The sequence below is a fragment of the Pleurodeles waltl genome, chromosome 12 (genome assembly GCF_031143425.1).
Source record: "Pleurodeles waltl isolate 20211129_DDA chromosome 12, aPleWal1.hap1.20221129, whole genome shotgun sequence".
NCBI classification, from domain to species: domain Eukaryota; kingdom Metazoa; phylum Chordata; class Amphibia; order Caudata; family Salamandridae; genus Pleurodeles; species Pleurodeles waltl.
The window spans coordinates 35862638-35884161 of NC_090451.1; the positions used below are offsets into that span (position 1 = coordinate 35862638).

A 21524-nucleotide genomic window follows, 5' to 3' on the forward strand; every position below is an offset into this window, starting at 1 on the left:
AGCCTCTCACACTACTCATCAGTGCTAGGCTCCTACACTGGTCACCAGTGACAGCCTCTCACACTACTTATCAATGCCAGGCTCTTACACTGCTCACCAGTGCCAGCCTCTCACACTACTCATCAATGCCAGCCTCTTACACTGCTCACCAGTGACAGCCTCTCACAGTACTCAGTGCCAGGCTCTCACACTGCTCACCAGTGACAGCCTCTCACACTACTCATCAATGCTAGACTCTCACGCTGCTCACCAGTGACAGCCTCTCACACTACTCAATGCCAGGCTCTTACACTGCTAACCAGTGACAGCCTCTCACACTGCTCATCAATGCCACTACTCATCAATGCCGGACTCTCACACTGCTCACCAGTGACAGGCTCTCGCACTACTCATCAATGCCAGGCTCTCACACTGCTCACCAGTGACAGCCTCTCACACTGCTCATCAATGCCACTACTTATCAATGCCAGGCTCTCACACTGCTCACCAGTGACAGCCTCTCACACTGCTCATCAATGCCAGGCTGTTACACAGCTAACCAGTGACAGCCTCTCACACTACTCACCAATGCCAGGCTCTCACACTGCTCACCAGTGACAGCCTCTCACACTAGTCATCAATGCCAGCCTCTCACACTACTCATCAATGCCAGGCTCTCACACTGCTCACCAGTGACAGCCTCTTGCAAGCCTCTCGCACTGCTCACCAGTGACAGCCTCTCGCACTACTCATCAATGCCAGGCTCTTACACTGCTCACCAGTGACAGCCTCTCGCACTACTCATCAAAGCCAGGCTCTTTCACTGCTCACCAGTGACAGCCTCTCACACTACTCATCAATGCCAGGCTCTCACACTGCTCACCAGTGACAGCCTCTCACACTACTCATCAGTGCTAGGCTCTTACACTGCTCACCAGTGACAGCCTCTCACACTACTCATCAATGCCAGCCTCTTACACTGCTCACCAGTGACAGCCTCTCACAGTACTCAGTGCCAGGCTCTCATACTGCTCACCGGTGACAGCCTCTCACACTACTCATCAATGCCAGACTCTCACACTGCTCGCCAGTGACAGCCTCTCGCACTACTCATCAATGCCAGGCTCTCACACTGCTCACCAGTGACAGCCTCTCACACTACTCATCAATGCCAGACTCTCACGCTGCTCACCAGTGACAGCCTCTCACACTACTCAATGCCAGGCTCTTACACTGCTAACCAGTGACAGCCTCACACTACTCATCAATGCCGGACTCTCACACTGCTCACCAGTGACAGCCTTTCACACTGCTCATCAATGCCACTACTCATCAATGCCGGACTCTCACACTGCTCACCAGTGACAGGCTCTCGCACTACTCATCAATGCCAGGCTCTCACACTGCTCACCAGTGACAGCCTCTCACACTGCTCATCAATGCCACTACTTATCAATGCCAGGCTCTCACACTGCTCACCAGTGACAGCCTCTCACACTGCTCATCAATGCCAGGCTGTTACACAGCTAACCAGTGACAGCCTCTCACACTACTCACCAATGCCAGGCTCTCACACTGCTCACCGGTGACAGCCTCTCACATTACTTATCAATGCCAGGCTCTCACACTGCTCACCAGAGACAGCCTCTCACACTGCTCATCAATGCCAGGCACTTGCACTGCTCACCAGTGACAGCCTCTCACACTACTCATCAGTGCTAGGCTCCTACACTGCTCACCAGTGACAGCCTCTCACACTACTCATCAGTGCTAGGCTCCTACACTGCTCACCAGTGACAGCCTCTCACACTACTTATCAATGCCAGGCTCTTACACTGCTCACCAGTGCCAGCCTCTCACACTACTCATCAATGCCAGCCTCTTACACTGCTCACCAGTGACAGCCTCTCACAGTACTCAGTGCCAGGCTCTCATACTGCTCACCGGTGACAGCCTCTCACACTACTCATCAATGCCAGACTCTCACACTGCTCGCCAGTGACAGCCTCTCGCACTACTCATCAATGCCAGGCTCTCACACTGCTCACCAGTGACAGCCTCTCACACTACTCATCAATGCCAGGCTCTTACTCTGCTCACCAGTGACAGCCTCTCACAGTACTCAATGCCAGGCTCTCACACTGCTCACCAGTGACAGCCTCTCACACTACTCATCAATGCCAGCCTCTTACACTGCTCACCAGTGAGAACCTCTCACAGTACTCAGTGCCAGGCTCTCACACTGCTCACCAGTGACAGCCTCTCACACTACTCATCAATGCCAGACTCTCACGCTGCTCACCAGTGACAGCCTCTCACACTACTCAATGCCAGGCTCTTACACTGCTAACCAGTGACAGCCTCACACTACTCATCAATGCCGGACTCTCACACTGCTCACCAGTGACAGCCTCTCACACTGCTCATCAATGCCACTACTCATCAATGCCGGACTCTCACACTGCTCACCAGTGACAGGCTCTCGCACTACTCATCAATGCCAGGTTCTCACACTGCTCACCAGTGACAGCCTCTCACACTGCTCATCAATGCCACTACTTATCAATGCCAGGCTCTTACACTGCTCACCAGTGACAGCCTCTCACACTGCTCATCAATACCAGGCTGTTACACAGCTAACCAGTGACAGCCTCTCACACTACTCACCAATGCCAGGATCTCACACTGCTCACCGGTGACAGCCTCTCACATTACTTTTCAATGCCAGGCTCTCACACTGCTCACCAGAGACAGCCTCTCACACTGCTCATGAATGCCAGGCTCTTGCACTGCTCACCAGTGACATCCTCTCACACTACTCATCAGTGCTAGGCTCCTACACTGCTCACCAGTGACAGCCTCTCACACTACTCATAAATGCCAGGCTCCTACACTGCTCACCAGTGACAGCCTCTCGCTCTGCTCATCAATGCCAGACTCTCACACTGCTCACCAGTGACAGCCTCTCGCACTACTCATCAATGCCAGGCTCTCACACTGCTCACCAGTGACAGCCTCTCGCACTACTCACCAATGCCAGGCTCTCACACTGCTCACCGGTGACAGCCTCTCACATTACTTATCAATGCCAGGCTCTCACACTGCTCACCAGAGACAGCCTCTCACACTGCTCATCAATTCCAGGCTCTTGCACTGCTCACCAGAGACAGCCTCTCACACTGCTCATCAATGCCAGGCTCTTGCACTGCTCACCAGTGACAGCCTCTCACACTACTCATCAGTGCTAGGCTCCTACACTGCTCACCAGTGACAGCCTCTCACACTACTTATCAATGCCAGGCTCTTACACTGCTCACCGGTGACAGCCTCTCACACTACTCATCAATGCCAGCCTCTCACACTACTCATCAATGCCAGGCTCTTATACTGCTCGCCAGTGAGAGCCTCTCACAGTACTCAATGCCAGGCTCTCACACTGCTCACCAGTGACAGCCTCTCACACTACTCGTCAATGCCAGCTTTTTACACTGGTCACCAGAGACAGTCTCTCACAGTACTCAGTGCCAGGCTCTCACACTGCTCACCAGTGACAGCCTCTCACACTACTCATCAATGCCAGACTCTCACGCTGCTCACCAGTGACAGCCTCTCACACTACTCAATGCCAGGCTCTTACACTGCTAACCAGTGACAGCCTCTCACACTACTCATCAATGCCGGACTCTCACACTGCTCACCAGTGACAGCCTCTCACACTGCTCATCAATGCCACTACTCATCAATGCCGGACTCTCACACTGCTCACCAGTGACAGCCTCTCGCACTGCTCATCAATTCCACTACTCATCAATGCCAGACTCTCACGCTGCTCACCAGTGACAGCCTCTCACACTACTCAATGCCAGGCTCTTACACTGCTAACCAGTGACAGCCTCTCACACTACTCATCAATGCCGGACTCTCACACTGCTCACCAGTGACAGCCTCTCACACTGCTCATCAATGCCACTACTCATCAATGCAAGGCTCTCACACTGCTCACCAGTGACAGCCTCTCACACTGCTCATCAATGCCACTACTTATCAATGCCAGGCTCTCACACTGCTCACCAGTGACAGCCTCTCACACTGCTCATCAATGCCAAGCTGTTACACAGCTAACCAGTGACAGCCTCTCACACTACTCATCAATGACAGCCTCTCACACTACTCAATGCCAGGCTCTTAGACTGCTAACCAGTGACAGCCTCTCACACTACTCATCAATGCCGGACTCTCACACTGCTCACCAGTGACAGCCTCTCACACTGCTCATCAATGCCACTACTCATCAATGCCAGGCTCTCACACTGCTCACCAGTGACAGCCTCTCACACTGCTCATCAATGCCACTACTTATCAATGCCAGGCTCTCACACTGCTCACCAGTGACAGCCTCTCACACTGCTCATCAATGCCAAGCTCTCACACTGCTCACCAGTGACAGCCTCTCACACTACTCATCAATGCCAGACTCTCACGCTGCTCACCAGTGACAGCCTCTCACACTACTCAATGCCAGGCTCTTACACTGCTAACCAGTGACAGCCTCTCACACTACTCATCAATGCCGGACTCTCACACTGCTCACCAGTGACAGCCTCTCACACTGCTCATCAATGCCACTACTCATCAATGCCGGACTCTCACACTGCTCACCAGTGACAGCCTCTCGCACTGCTCATCAATGCCACTACTCATCAATGCCAGACTCTCACGCTGCTCACCAGTGACAGCCTCTCAAACTACTCAATGCCAGGCTCTTACACTGCTAACCAGTGACAGCCTCTCACACTACTCATCAATGCCGGACTCTCACACTGCTCACCAGTGACAGCCTCTCACACTGCTCATCAATGCCACTACTCATCAATGCCAGGCTCTCACACTGCTCACCAGTGACAGCCTCTCACACTGCTCATCAATGCCACTACTTATCAATGCCAGGCTCTCACACTGCTCACCAGTGACAGCCTCTCACACTGCTCATCAATGCCAAGCTGTTACACAGCTAACCAGTGACAGCCTCTCACACTACTCACCAATGCCAGGCTCTCACACTGCTCACCAGTGACAGCCTCTCACATTACTTATCAATGTTAGGCTCTCACACTGCTCACCAGTGACAGCCTCTCACACTGCTCATCAATGCCAGGCTCTTGCACTGCTCACCAGTGACAGCCTCTCACTCTACTCATCAGTGCTAGGCTCCTACACTGCTTACCAGTGACAGCCTCTCAGACTACTCATCAATGCCAGCCTCTTACACTGATCACCAGTAACAGCCTCTCACAGTACTCAGTTCCAGGCTCTCACACTGCTCACCAGTGACAGCCTCTCACACTACTCATCAGTGCTAGGCTCCTACACTGCTCACCAGTGCCAGCCTCTCACACTACTCATCAACGTCAGGCTCTTACACTGCTCACCAGTGCCAGCCTCTCACACTTCTCATCAATGCCAGCCTCTTACACTGCTCACCAGTGACAGCCTCTCATAGTACTCCGTGCCAGGTTCTCAAACTGCTCACCAGTGACAGCCTCTCACACTACTCATCAATGCCAGCCTCTCACACTACTCATGAATGCCAGGCTCTTACACTGCTCATCAGTGACAGCCTCTCACACTACTCATCAATGCCAGGCTCTTACACTGCTCACCAGTGACAGCCTCTCACACTACTCATCAATGCCAGGATCTCACACTGCTCACCAGTGACAGCCTCTCACACTACTCATCAATGCCAGCCTCTCACACTACTCATCAATGCCAGGCTCTCACACTGCTCACCAGTGACAGACTCTCACACTGCTCACCAGTGACAGCCTCTTGTAAGCCTCTTGCACTGCTCACCAGTGACAGCCTCTCGCACTACTCATCAATGCCAGGCTCTTACACTGCTCACCAGTGACAGCCTCTCGCACTACTCATCAATGCCAGACTCTCACACTGCTCACCAGTGACAGGCTCTCGCACTACTCATCAATGCCAGGCTCTCACACTGCTCACCAGTGACAGCCTCTCACAATGCTCATCAATGCCACTACTTATCAATGCCAGGCTCTCACACTGCTCACCAGTGACAGCCTCTCACACTGCTCATCAATGCCAGGCTGTTACACAGCTAACCAGTGACAGCCTCTCACACTACTCACCAATGCCAGGCTCTCACACTGCTCACCGGTGACAGCCTCTCACATTACTTATCAATGCCAGGCTCTCACACTGCTCACCAGAGACAGCCTCTCACACTGCTCATCAATGCCAGGCTCTTGCACTGCTCACCAGTGACAGCCTCTCACACTACTCATCAGTGCTAGGCTCCTACACTGCTCACCAGTGACAGCCTCTCACACTACTCATAAATGCCAGGCTCCTACACTGCTCACCAGTGACAGCCTCTCGCTCTGCTCATCAATGCCGGACTCTCACACTGCTCACCAGTGACAGCCTCTCGCACTACTCATCAATGCCAGGCTCTTACACTGCTCACCAGTGACAGCCTCTCGCACTACTCACCAATGCCAGGCTCTCACACTGCTCACCGGTGACAGCCTCTCACATTACTTATCAATGCCAGGCTCTCACACTGCTCACCAGAGACAGCCTCTCACACTGCTCATCAATTCCAGGCTCTTGCACTGCTCACCAGAGACAGCCTCTCACACTGCTCATCAATGCCAGGCTCTTGCACTGCTCACCAGTGACAGCCTCTCACACTACTCATCAGTGCTAGGCTCCTACACTGCTCGCCAGTGACAGCCTCTCACACTACTCATCAATGCCAGCCTCTTACACTGCTCACCAGTGACAGCCTCTCACAGTACTCAGTGCCAGGCTCTCATACTGCTCACCAGTGCCAGCCTCTCACACTACTCATCAATGCCAGCCTCTTACACTGCTCACCAGTGACAGCCTCTCACAGTACTCAGTGCCAGGCTCTCATACTGCTCAACGGTGACAGCCTCTCACACTACTCATCAATGCCAGCCTCTCACACTACTCATCAATGCCAGGCTCTTACACTGCTCACCAGTGACAGCCTCTCACAGTACTCAATGCCGGGCTCTCACACTGCTCACCAGTGACAGCCTCTCACACTACTCATCAATGCCAGCCTCTTACACTGCTCACCAGTGACAGCCTCTCACAGTACTCAGTGCCAGCCTCTTACACTGCTCACCAGTGACAGCCTCTCACAGTACTCAGTGCCAGGCTCTCACACTGCTCACCAGTGACAGCCTCTCACACTACTCATCAATGCCAGACTCTCACGCTGCTCACCAGTGACAGCCTCTCACACTACTCAATGCCAGGCTCTTACACTGCTAACCAGTGACAGCCTCACACTACTCATCAATGCCGGACTCTCACACTGCTCACCAGTGACAGCCTCTCACACTGCACATCAATGCCACTACTCATCAATGCCGGACTCTCACACTGCTCGCCAGTGACAGCCTCTCGCACTACTCATCAATGCCAGGCTCTCACACTGCTCACCAGTGACAGCCTCTCACACTGCTCATCAATGCCAGGCTGTTACACAGCTAACCAGTGACAGCCTCTCACACTACTCACCAATGCCAGGCTCTCATACTGCTCACCAGTGACAGCCTCTCACACTACTCATCAATGCCAGCCTCTCACACTACTCATCAATGCCAGGCTCTCACACTGCTCACCAGTGACAGACTCTCACACTGCTCACCAGTGACAGACTCTCACACTGCTCACCAGTGACAGCCTCTTGCAAGCCTCTCGCACTGCTCACCAGTGACAGCCTCTCGCACTACTCATCAATGCCAGGCTCTTACACTGCTCAGCAGTGACAGCCTCTCGCACTACTCATCAAAGCCAGGCTCTTACACTGCTCACCAGTGACAGCCTCTCCCACTACTCATCAATGCCAGGCTCTCACACTGCTCACCAGTGACAGCCTCTCACACTACTCATCAGTGCTAGGCTCCTACACTGCTCACCAGTGACAGCCTCTCACACTACTTATCAATGCCAGGCTCTTACACTGCTCACCAGTGCCAGCCTCTCACACTACTCTCTAATGCCAGGCTCTTGCACTGCTCACCAGTGACAGCCTTTCACACTACTCTTCAGTGCTAGGCTCCTACACTGCTTACCAGTGACAGCCTCTCGCACTACTCATCAATGCCAGGCTCTTACACTGCTCACCAGTGACAGCCTCTCGCACTACTCATCAAAGCCAGGCTCTCACACTGCTCACCAGTGAGAGCCTCTCACACTACTCATCAATGCCAGGCTCTCACACTGCTCACCAGAGACAGCCTCTCACACTGCTCATCAATTCCAGGGTCTTGCACTGCTCACCAGAGACAGCCTCTCACACTGCTCATCAATGCCAGGCTCTTGCACTGCTCACCAGTGACAGCCTCTCACACTACTCATCAGTGCTAGGCTCCTACACTGCTCGCCAGTGACAGCCTCTCACACTACTTATCAATGCCAGGCTCTTATACTGCTCACCAGTGCCAGCCTCTCACACTACTCATCAATGCCAGCCTCTTACACTGCTCACCAGTGACAGCCTCTCACAGTACTCAGTGCCAGGCTCTCATACTGCTCAACGGTGACAGCCTCTCACACTACTCATCAATGCCAGCCTCTCACACTACTCATCAATGCCAGGCTCTTACACTGCTCACCAGTGACAGCCTCTCACAGTACTCAATGCCGGGCTCTCACACTGCTCACCAGTGACAGCCTCTCACACTACTCATCAATGCCAGCCTCTTACACTGCTCACCAGTGACAGCCTCTCACAGTACTCAGTGCCAGGCTCTCACACTGCTCACCAGTGACAGCCTCTCACACTACTCATCAATGCCAGACTCTCACGCTGCTCACCAGTGACAGCCTCTCACACTACTCAATGCCAGGCTCTTACACTGCTAACCAGTGACAGCCTCACACTACTCATCAATGCCGGACTCTCACACTGCTCACCAGTGACAGCCTCTCACACTGCACATCAATGCCACTACTCATCAATGCCGGACTCTCACACTGCTCACCAGTGACAGCCTCTCGCACTACTCATCAATGCCAGGCTCTCACACTGCTCACCAGTGACAACCTCTCACACTGCCCATCAATGCCAGGCTGTTACACAGCTAACCAGTGACAGCCTCTCACACTACTCCCCAATGCCAGGCTCTCATACTGCTCACCAGTGACAGCCTCTCACACTACTCATCAATGCCAGCCTCTCACACTACTCATCAATGCCAGGCTCTCACACTGCTCACCAGTGACAGACTCTCACACTGCTCACCAGTGACAGCCTCTTGCAAGCCTCTCGCACTGCTCACCAGTGACAGCCTCTCGCACTACTCATCAATGCCAGGCTCTTACACTGCTCAGCAGTGACAGCCTTTCACACTACTCTTCAGTGCTAGGCTCCTACACTGCTTACCAGTGACAGCCTCTCGCACTACTCATCAATGCCAGGCTCTTACACTGCTCACCAGTGACAGCCTCTCGCACTACTCATCAAAGCCAGGCTCTCACACTGCTCACCAGTGACAGCCTCTCACACTACTCATCAATGCCAGGCTCTCACACTGCTCACCAGAGACAGCCTCTCACACTACTCATCAATTCCAGGCTCTTGCACTGCTCTCCAGAGACAGCCTCTCACACTGCTCATCAATGCCAGGCTCTTGCACTGCTCACCAGTGACAGCCTCTCACACTACTCATCAGTGCTAGGCTCCTACACTGCTCGCCAGTGACAGCCTCTCACACTACTTATCAATGCCAGGCTCTTATACTGCTCACCAGTGCCAGCCTCTCACACTACTCATCAATGCCAGCCTCTTACACTGCTCACCAGTGACAGCCTCTCACAGTACTCAGTGCCAGGCTCTCATACTGCTCAACGGTGACAGCCTCTCACACTACTCATCAATGCCAGCCTCTCACACTACTCATCAATGCCAGGCTCTTACACTGCTCACCAGTGACAGCCTCTCACAGTACTCAATGCCGGGCTCTCACACTGCTCACCAGTGACAGCCTCTCACACTACTCATCAATGCCAGCCTCTTACACTGCTCACCAGTGACAGCCTCTCACAGTACTCAGTGCCAGCCTCTTACACTGCTCACCAGTGACAGCCTCTCACAGTACTCAGTGCCAGGCTCTCACACTGCTCACCAGTGACAGCCTCTCACACTACTCATCAATGCCAGACTCTCACGCTGCTCACCAGTGACAGCCTCTCACACTACTCAATGCCAGGCTCTTACACTGCTAACCAGTGACAGCCTCACACTACTCATCAATGCCGGACTCTCACACTGCTCACCAGTGACAGCCTCTCACACTGCACATCAATGCCACTACTCATCAATGCCGGACTCTCACACTGCTCACCAGTGACAGCCTCTCGCACTACTCATCAATGCCAGGCTCTCACACTGCTCACCAGTGACAGCCTCTCACACTGCTCATCAATGCCAGGCTGTTACACAGCTAACCAGTGACAGCCTCTCACACTACTCACCAATGCCAGGCTCTCATACTGCTCACCAGTGACAGCCTCTCACACTACTCATCAATGCCAGCCTCTCACACTACTCATCAATGCCAGGCTCTCACACTGCTCACCAGTGACAGACTCTCACACTGCTCACCAGTGACAGCCTCTTGCAAGCCTCTCGCACTGCTCACCAGTGACAGCCTCTCGCACTACTCATCAATGCCAGGCTCTTACACTGCTCAGCAGTGACAGCCTTTCACACTACTCTTCAGTGCTAGGCTCCTACACTGCTTACCAGTGACAGCCTCTCGCACTACTCATCAATGCCAGGCTCTTACACTGCTCACCAGTGACAGCCTCTCGCACTACTCATCAAAGCCAGGCTCTCACACTGCTCACCAGTGACAGCCTCTCACACTACTCATCAATGCCAGGCTCTCACACTGCTCACCAGTGACAGCCTCTCACACTACTCATCAGTGCTAGGCTCCTACACTGCTCACCAGTGACAGCCTCTCACACTACTCATAAATGCCAGGCTCCTACACTGCTCACCAGTGACAGCCTCTCGCTCTGCTCATCAATGCCAGACTCTCACACTGCTCACCAGTGACAGCCTCTCACACTACTCATCAGTTACACCAGACAAAACTCTAATCTCTCTCAAGGAGGAACATTAATCACAAGAGTCAGCATGACATTTGTATTCCTGCCAAAAGCTGGATGCAAAAGGAAGTGTGCAGCAGGTGCTTTTAAATGGTAAGTTATGTCTAAACACAGTGCCCTCCCCCGCCCCCCAGGTCGGTGCAAGCCCCCCACAGGTCAGTGCACGGTGCGGTTGCACCACCCTAAAACTGGCCATGCTTGAGCTGGTCATAGGGGGGGCATGGATGGGTCAGGGGAGCTGAGCTCAGCAGCACAGAGGGTGAGCTTGTCATAGAGGGGTCCCGGTGGACCGGGGGCTGAGCTCAGCAGCACAGAGTGTGAGCTGGTCATAGGGGGGGCCCGGATGGTCATATATATTTTTATTACTCATTTATTAGAGTTACCGCTTAAAATCATATTTCTATTATACTCATTGCCGTATAATTTCCAGCGCGTTTTTCTCTTACGTCGTGCACAGCTTTAGATACAAGCGCTGAGAGAAATAAAATGAACACCGACATCTGCTGAGGTGAAGCACAGAACCCCGAAGACGTACTTGTAGCGCCAACGCAGGAAGGCGCTGGAGTCACAAGCGGTCCCGCGGGTTTCACTGTTATTCAGAAATAATTCCTTGGGCTCAGTGCACCCCGAGATGAAGCAGCGGAATGTGTTAGGGGTTCCCTATCAGACTGTGGCATCTGCAAATTTCCAAACTCCCCCCAACCCCTCATCCAAATAAGTAAAGCGCCGGCGCACCCCAGGCTGTGGGTGGGCGTTGAAGCCTTTACTAGGCAGGTGTACCATATTGTACTGTATCATTTGTGTAGCGCTTACCCAGAGGAATATTGCGTAGCACTAAGCAGCGGGCTGGCCGTCTTTAGGCGCCCTCTGTCCGAGGCGCTACGAGGAGATGGTCAAGTCTAGGGGTCCGGTCACCCTGGCGTTGGTGGCACCTGGCGGCTGAGGGGCAGAAGGTACTGGGGCCACGCGACAGGGGTCCTCTGCATGCACAGAGGCTCTGCCCAAAAACTGGGGGCGCCTCGCTAACTGGTTAAGTCCAGTGCTTAATTTGTAGATAAAAAGGTGCCGGTGCCCAAAGCCCTCCTCTTAAACTCGCGACTGCTGCAATTAAATGTGCGAGCACAGAATGCTGAGGCAGCTTAAACCTGAAGCCATCTCGGGCCTCTTGAATCCATATAAAGCCACTCCCTGCCCCTTCAGCTCACTCTTGCAGCTTTCTGTTTTCTCCCTTTGTAACGCTTTTTCGTTTTTCTCTTCCTCTCTCTTTCCCATATGTATCTTTTGCTGGCAGCAAATGCTTGAGACAGAAGAATAAGCCCCGGCCCTCAGAAATAAGTGCTGGTGCTCAGCACCGGAAACAACAAGCACAAATTGAGCACTGGTTAAGTCGGGTGTCTCTGGTTTATGTGGGTTACTATACCACCCCCCCAAAACCAGAGTACATCCCCCGCATTGGATTACATCGTCCTACACCGGGCCACGTCCATAGCCCCGTACATAGCCCCAGACTACATCGGCCGATAGCATGTCCGAGACCAAAGTTTCCACAGACCACTTCTCACAGCTAGGCCATGCCCACTCCCTAGACTGCCTGGGCACTACCAGACCCCCGCTGCTCCAAAGACCACCACTCTCCCTAGACACCTTCCCTCCACTGGCCATCTCTCTCTAGTGCAGACAGGGCCCTGGTGGCGCCCTGTGCAACAGTCTTTTATGGCACCCCCACCCCATGACCACCTCTTCCGATTCACTGACTACCACCCAGCAAATGTGCCCCTCATCTCCCCATAGCCCCCCTTTCACACACTCCATGTGTAAAGGCTCCATTCTCATCCCTCCCTAGCAGGAACATTCATCACAAGAGGTAACCTGGCATTTTAATTGTTTCTTGAAGGCTGGACGCACAAGGAACTTTTCAGCAGGTGCTTTTAAATCGCAAGTTTCCTAAGTAATTGCTAAACACAGCGCACCCCTGAGGTCAGCGCCCCCCGCGCGCCCTGGTTTATGTGGGTTACTATACCACACCCCCAAAACCAGAGTACATCCCCCGCATTGGATTACATCGTCCTACACCGGGCCACGTCCATAGCCCCGTACATAGCCCCAGACTACATCGGCCGATAGCATGTCCGAGACCAAAGTTTCCACAGACCACTTCTCACAGCTAGGCCATGCCCACTCCCTAGGCTGCCTGGGCACTACCAGACCCCCGCTGCTCCAAAGACCACCACAAGGCATCCCAACCAAAGACATCAAACGCCTCCAACGTATCCAAAATGCCTCCGCCCGACTGATCCTCAACATACCCCGCCGAAGTCACATCTCCCCTCACCTAAAGGAACTCCACTGGCTCCCGGTAGACAAGAGGATCACCTTCAAACTCCTGACCCACGCTCTCAAGGCACTTCACAACACCGGACCCTCCTACCTCAACACCAGACTTCACTTCTACACCCCAACACGTCAACTCCGATCCGCCAACCTCGCCCTCGCCATCGTACCCCGAATCCAGCGCAAGACATCCGGCGGCAGATCCTTCTCCTTCCTCGCCGCCAAGACCTGGAACTCTCTCCCCACATCCCTTCGCCAGACCCAGGACCTCCTCGCATTCAGAAGGCTCCTCAAGACCTGGCTTTTCGACCGATAAACCAGCAGCGCTCCCCCCCCCCCCCCCTCAGCGCCTCGAAACCCTGACGGGTACATAGCGCGCTTTATAAATACTATGATTGATTGATTGATTGACTCTCCCTAGACACCTTCCCTCCACTGGCCATCTCTCTCTAGTGCAGACAGGGCCCTGGTGGCGCCCTGTGCAACAGTCTTTTATGGCACCCCCACCCCATGACCACCTCTTCCGATTCACTGACTACCACCCAGCAAATGTGCCCCTCATCTCCCCATAGCCCCCCTTTCACACACTCCATGTGTAAAGGCTCCATTCTCATCCCTCCCTAGCAGGAACATTCATCACAAGAGGTAACCTGGCATTTTAATTGTTTCTTGAAGGCTGGACGCACAAGGAACTTTTCAGCAGGTGCTTTTAAATCGCAAATTTCCTAAGTAATTGCTAAACACAGCGCACCCCTGAGGTCAGCGCCCCCCGCACGCCCTAATTCGGCCCTGACTACAGATTACCTCTCCACAGGACCATTAACCCTCCACACGCCTCAGACCACCTATCCACAGGGCCACCAACCCTCCACACGCCACCTCTCCTCCACTGACATCTCTCTTCAACCCTCCACACGCCGCCTCTCCTCCACTGACATCTCTCTTCAACCCTCCACACGCCGCCTCTCCTCCACTGACATCTCTCTTCAACCCTCCACACGTCGCCTCTCCTCAACTGACATCTCTCTTCCTCAGACCACCTATCCACAGGGCCATCAAACCTCCACAGACCACCAACCTTCCACACGCCGCCTCTCCTCCACTGACATCTCTCTTCATCCCTCCACACACCACCTCTCCTCCACTGACATCTCTCTTCCTCAGACCACCTATCCACAGGGCCATCAAACCTCCACAGACCACCAACCCTCCACACGCCGCCTCTCCTCCACTGACATCTTTCTTCCTCAGACCACCTATCCACAGGGCCACCAACCCTCCACACGCCACCTCTCCTCCACTGACATCTCTCTTCAACCCTCCACACACCGCCTCTCCTCAACTGACATCTCTCTTCCTCAGACCACCTATCCACAGGGCCATCAAACCTCCACAGACCACCAACCTTCCACACGCCGCCGCTCCTCCACTGACATCTCTCTTCATCCCTCCACACACCACCTCTCCTCCACTGACATCTCTCTTCCTCAGACCACCTATCCACAGGGCCATCAACCCTCCACACTCCACCTCTCCTCCACTGACATCTCTCTTCATCCCTCCACACGCCGCCTCTCCTCCACTGACATCTCTCTTCCTCAGACCACCTATCCACAGGGACATCAACCCTCCACCTCTCCTCCACTGACATCTCTCTTCCTCAGACCACCTATCCACAGGGCCACCAACACTCCACACGCCGCCTCTCCTCCACTGACATCTCTCTTCCTCAGACCACCTATCCACAGGGCCATCAACCCTCCACACTCCACCTCTCCTCCACTGACAACTCTCTTCCTCAGACCACCTATCCACTGGACCATCCATCCCGCAGAGAATGTTTCCTCTGCTCCACAGACCACCAACCCTCCACACGCCGCCTCTCCTCCACTGACATCTCTCTTCCTCAGACCACCTATCCACAGGGCCATCAACCCTCCACACTCCACCTCTCCTCCACTGACATCTCTCTTTATCCCTCCACACGCCGCCTCTCCTCCACTGACATCTCTCTTCCTCAGACCACCTATCCACAGGGCCACCAACCCTCCACACGCCGCCTCTCCTCCACTGACATCTCTCTTCCTCAGACCACCTATCCACAGGGCCACCAACCCTCCACACGCCGCCTCTCCTCCACTGACATCTCTCTTCCTCAGACCACCTATCCACAGGGCCACCAACCCTCCACACGCCGCCTCTCCTCCACTGACATCTCTCTTCCTCAGACTACCTATCCACAGGGCCATCAACCCTCCACACTCCACCTCTCCTCCACTGACAACTCTCTTCCTCAGACCACCTATCCACTGGACCATCCATCCCGCAGAGAATGTTTCCTCTGCTCCACAGACCACCAACCCTCCACACGCCGCCTCTCCTCCACTGACATCTCTCTTCCTCAGACTACCTCTCCACTGGACCATCCATCCCGCAGTGAATGTTTCCTCTGCTCCACAGGCCATCTCTTTTTCACACACCACCTCTCGCACACAGAATGCCTCTCCTCCGCAGACCACTTCTCTCAAGGTTCCACTTCTCATGCACCAGACCACATCTCCACTAGACCAACACCCCCATACCTCAGACCATTTCTCGACCACGGACCACCTGTCCAGTAGACTATATTCCCCAATTTACCACCAGTGGCGCAACACTAAATTACACCTTCCCTCCCCCCTACAGAACGTGAAGAGGGGCCTCTAAGTCTGTAAAACCTCACAGACATCTTTTAGCCTTGAGCTGAGTGCCCCCACCCACACCAAAGGGTTGGGGGTCCCTCTGCACTGCAGGGCCCTGTGTTACCCTCTGCCTCCCACCTATCCTCCTTTAGACAGCCTCTTCTCCTCAGACCACCATTCCTCCCCGAGACCACCTCTTCCGTACACCCTCCACAGATCCCTGCTTCAGAGACCACCCGTCCACCCACTAATCCCCTGCAGGCCTCTCCCGTACCCTGCGAGCGCCAAAGAGCTGCCAAGTTTCCCAGGTCGATGCGTAAAGTGCTGCTCCAGTCCAGATGTTTTCCTTTGAATTCTGGGACTTGTAGTCCTGTTTTATAATGGGGTAAACAAGGCTACTCGTCCTGGGATTCATAGGAAACACCCTGGATTGGAGCAGCGAACTACACATGGAGCTGGGAAGCTTGGCAGGCTGTGATGGTATCGACCCTTGACAGGAGCCCTCGGGCCGCCGCCCAGACTCACGTTCTCTGTGCGTAAAGCCGCGTTGGTATGGTTCAGCACGCCCATGAAGCGCTGCGCGCTCTGCTGGAGCAGGCGGGACTGGTCGGCCTCTCGGCGCGTGGCGTTCAGAAGCCGCGACATGTTGGCCATCTGCGCCTTGAAGCCCATGATCTGCCGGTTCATGTCGTGCGCGCTGCGCTCCTTCTCCTGCAGGTGCGACTCGTTGCTGATCTGCGGGTTCCCGTACACCATGAAGAGCACCAGGCCGAGGATGATGAGGGACTGGATGAGCGAGGTGAAGAGGAAGAAGTACTTCAGGTAGGACCAGCAGCCCTTCTGCTTGGAGTGCAGGCTGTCCTTGTACTCCAGCCCGAACTTGGACATGGTGTAGGGGCTCTTGTCCATGCCCGGGGGTTTCTGGGCGCTCCGGGCCTGGCTCCTGGCGCACCTGCGCGCTCTGGCTCTCCTGCGCGCTCTGTCCCCTCTTCCCCTGCTCTTGCGCGCTCTGTCCTCTGCTGTTGCGCCCTGTGTTCCCTCTTCCTCCTGCTCTTGCGCCCTATGTCCCCTTCTCTTGCGCGCTCTGTTCCCTCTTCTGCTCTTGCGCCCTCTGTCCCCTTCTCTTGCGCCCTCTGTTCCCTTTTCCCCCTGCTCTTGCGCCCTCTTTTCCCTCTTCCCCTGCTCCCTCGCGCACTGGCCTCCCTCACAAGGGGGCTGTTGGGTCTATGCTTGGGGGTGTGGCCAGTGTTGACAGCCCTCCCCTCCTGCCCCACCCAGGGTGTTTACATTGGTGGACGGAGTGCATCCCTGTACCTCCGGCTCCTTCCTGCGCAGCCGGATGCCCCTGCAGCCGGAGGGTGGCCCTGGCCGGGTTCCCGGAGGAAGGGACATTGTTAAGAAGTTGATGTGTCCGACACATGGTGCCAAGCCCCTTTTGTTCTTCGCCCCTTCTCCCAGTACGCGGAGTGAGCGTGTACCGAAAGGGTGGCCATTGCAGTGTGAGGGTGTGGGCACAGGATGGTGGTGGCCGCTGCAGTGTGAGGGTTTGGGCACAGGATGGTGCTGGCCACTGGAGGGTGAGGGTGTGGACACAGGATGGTGGAGGCCAGTGGAATGTGAGGGTGTGGGCTCAGGAGTTGGGTGGCCACTGGATTGAGGATGTTGGCTTAGGAGAGTGGCGGCCACTGAAGTGTGAGGGTATGGGCACAGGGTGGTGGTCACTGGAGTGTGAGGGTGTGGGCTCAGGATGGTGGCCAGTGGAGGGTGTGGGCTCAGGAGAAGGTGGACATTGGAGAGTGTGAACGTTGGATCAGGAGAAGGTGGGTAATGGAGTGTGCGGCCACAGGAGGAGGGTGCCCACTGGAGTGTGAGGGTATGTGCACAGGAGTATGGTATGCAGTGGAGTGTGAGGGTGTGGGCACAGAAGGATGGTGCCCACTGGAGTGTGAGGGTAATGGCACAGGAGTACGATGTCCAGTGGAGTGTGGGCATAGGAGTATGGTATCCAGTGGAGTGTCATTGTGTGGGCACAGGAGTACGATGGCCAGTAGAGGGTGTGGGCACAGGAGTACAATGGCCAGTAGAGTGTGATGGTGTGGGCACAGGAGTATGATGGCCAGTAGAGTGTGAGGGTGTGGGCACAGGAGTACGATGGCCAGTACAGTGTGAGGGTGTGGGACAGGTGTACTATGGCCACTGGAGTGTGAGGGTGTGACACAGCAATACGATGGACAGTGGAGTGTGAGGGTGTGGGCAAAGGAGTACGTTGGCCAGTAGTGTGTGAGGGTGTGGGCACAGGAGTACGATGGCCAGTAGAGTGTGAGGGTGTGAGACAGGTGTACGATGGACAGTGGAGTGTGAGGGTTTGGGCAGTGGAGTATGATATGGAGTGTGTGGGCACAGGAGTATGATATGGAGTCTATGGGTGTGGGCACAGGAGTATGGTATGCAGTGGAATGTGAGGGTGTGGGCACAGGAGTATGGTATGGAGTGTGAGGGTGTGGGCACAGGAGTATGTTATGCAGTGGAGTGTGAGGGTGTGGGCACAGGAGTATGATATGGAGTCTGTGGGTGTGGGCACAGGAGTATGGTATGCAGTGGAGTGTGAGGGTGTGGGCACAGGAGTATGATATGGAGTGTGAGGGTGTGGGCACAGGAGTATGGTATGGAGTCTGAGGGTGTGGGCACAGGAGTATTTTATGCAGTGGAGTGTGAGGGTGTGGGCACAGGAGTATGATATTGAGTCTGAGGGTGTGAGCAAAGGAGTATGATCTGGAGTCTGAGGGTGTGGGCACAGGAGTATGGTATGCAGTGGAGTGTGAGGGTGTGGGCACAGGAGTATGACATGGAGCCTGTGGGTGTGGGCACAGGCGTATGGTATGCAGTGGAGTGTGAGAGTGTGGGCACAGGAGTATGATATGGAGTCTGAGGGTGTGGGCAGAGGAGTATGGTATGCAGTGGAGTCTGAGGGTGTGGGCACAGAAGGATGGTGCCCACTGGAGTGTGAGGGGGTGGGCACTGGAGGATGGTATCCACTGGAGTGTGAGGGTGGGCACAGCAGTACGATGGACAGTGGAGTGTGAGGGTGGGCACAGGAGTACGGTGGTCAGTGGAGTGAGGGTGGGCACAGGAGTACGATGGACAGTGGAGTATCAGGGGGTGGGCAGAGGAGTATGGTATCCAGTGGAGTGAGAGGGTGTGGGCACAGGAGTACGATGGCCAGTGGAGTGTGAGGGTGTGGGCACAGCAGAACGATGGCCAGTGGAGTGTGAGGGTGTGGGCACAGCAGTACCATGGCCAGTGGAGTGTGAGGGTGTCGGCACCGCAGTACGATGGACAGTGGAGTGTGAGGGTGTGGGCACAGCAGTACCATGGCCAGTGGAGTGTGAGGGTGTGGGCACCGCAGTACAATGGCCAGTGGAGTGTCAGAGTGTGGGCACAGAGTACGATGGACAGTGGAGTGTGTGTGTGGGCACAGGACTACGGTGGCCAGTGGAGTTTCAGGGTGTGGGCTCAGGGGGCAGTGTAGGATATAGTCTCAGATGGTGGCCTGTGGAGTGTGAGGGTTTGGGCACAGGAGTATGGTATCCAGTGGAGTGTGAGGGGGTGGGCACAGGCGTGTGAGGGGGTGGGCACAGGAGTACAATGACCAGCAGAGTGTGAGGGTGTGGGCACAGGAGTACAGTGGCCAGTGGAGTCTCAGGGTGTGGGCTCAGGGGGCAGTGTAGTATATGATCTCAGATGGTGGCCTGTGGCGTGTGAGGGTTTGGGCACAGGAGTACGATGGACAGTGGAGTGTGGGCACAGCAGTACGATGGACAGGTGAGTGTGAGGGCACAGGAGTACGATGGCCAGTGGAGTCTCAGGGTGTGGGTGTAGGAAAGTACCATCTTGCCTGGCATGTTACCCCCATTTTTCACTGTATATATGTTGTTTTAGTTGTATGTGTCACTGGGACCCTGGTAACCCAGGGCCCCAGTGCTAATAAGTGTGCCTGAATGTGTTACCTGTGTAGTGACTAACTGTCTCACTGAGGCTCTGCTAATCAGAACCTCAGTGGTTATGCTCTCTCATTTCTTTCCAAATTGTCACTAACAGGCTAGTGACCATTTTTACCAATTTACATTGGCTTACTGGAACACCCTTATAATTCCCTAGTATATGGTACTGAGGTACCCAGGGTATTGGGGTTCCAGGAGATCCCTATGGGCTGCAGCATTTCTTTTGCCACCCATAGGGAGCTCTGACAATTCTTACACAGGCCTGCCACTGCAGCCTGAGTGAAATAACATCCACGTTATTTCACAGCCATTTTACACTGCACTTAAGTAACTTATAAGTCACCTATATGTCTAACCTTTACCTGGTAAAGGTTAGGTGCAAAGTTACTTAGTGTGAGGGCACCCTGGCACTAGCCAAGGTGCCCCCACATTGTTCAGGGCCAATTTCCCTGACTTTGTGAGTGCGGGGACACCATTACACGCGTGCACTACATATAGGTCACTACCTATATGTAGCTTCAGAATGGTAACTCCGAATATGGCCATGTAACATGTCTATGATCATGGAATTACCCCCTCTATGCCATCCTGGCATAGTTGGCACAATCCCATGATCCCAGTGGTCTGTAGCACAGACCCTGGTACTGCCAAACTGCCCTTCCTGGGGTTTCACTGCAGCTGCTGCTGCTGCCAACCCCTCAGACAGGCATCTGCCCTCCTGGGGTCCAGCCAGGCCTGGCCCAGGATGGCAGAACAAAGAACTTCCTCTGAGAGAGGGTGTGACACCATCTCCCTTTGGAAAATGGTGTGAAGGCTGGGGAGGAGTAGCCTCCCCCAGCCTCTGGAAATGCTTTCTTGGGCACAGATGTGCCCAATTCTGCATAAGCCAGTCTACACCGGTTCAGGGGACCCCTTAGCCCTGCTCTGGCGTGAAACTGGACAAAGGAAAGGGGAGTGACCACTCCCCTGACCTGCACCTCCCCTGGGAGGTGTCCAGAGCTCCTCCAGTGTGCTCCAGACCTCTGCCATCTTGGAAACAGAGGTGCTGCTGGCACACTGGACTGCTCTGAGTGGCCAGTGCCACCAGGTGACGTCAGAGACTCCTTCTGATAGGCTCCTTCAGGTGTTGCTAGCCTATCCTCTCTCCTAGGTAGCCAAACCCTCTTTTCTGGCTATTTAGGGTCTCTGTCTCTGGGGAAACTTTAGATAACGAATGCAAGAGCTCATCCGAGTTCCTCTGCATCTCTCTCTTCATCTTCTGCCAAGGAATCGACTGCTGACCGCGCTGGAAGCCCGCAAAACTGCAACATAGAAGCAAAGACGACTACTGCAACTCTGTAACGCTGAT

At 54.5% G+C, this 21524-nt stretch overlaps 1 protein-coding gene across 1 annotated transcript in view; it reads right to left on the reverse strand.

Annotated features, from left to right (window-relative positions):
• PLVAP (plasmalemma vesicle associated protein) overlaps positions 1–17367 on the reverse strand; it is a 59806-nt gene extending 42439 nt beyond the window's left edge. Inside the window, exon 1 of the mRNA XM_069216267.1 lies at positions 16701–17367. Within this exon, the coding sequence (XP_069072368.1) occupies positions 16701–17084 (384 nt within the window). The 5' untranslated portion in view covers positions 17085–17367. The remainder of the gene's footprint in view (positions 1–16700) is intronic.
• Positions 17368–21524: the final 4157 nt, after the last annotated feature.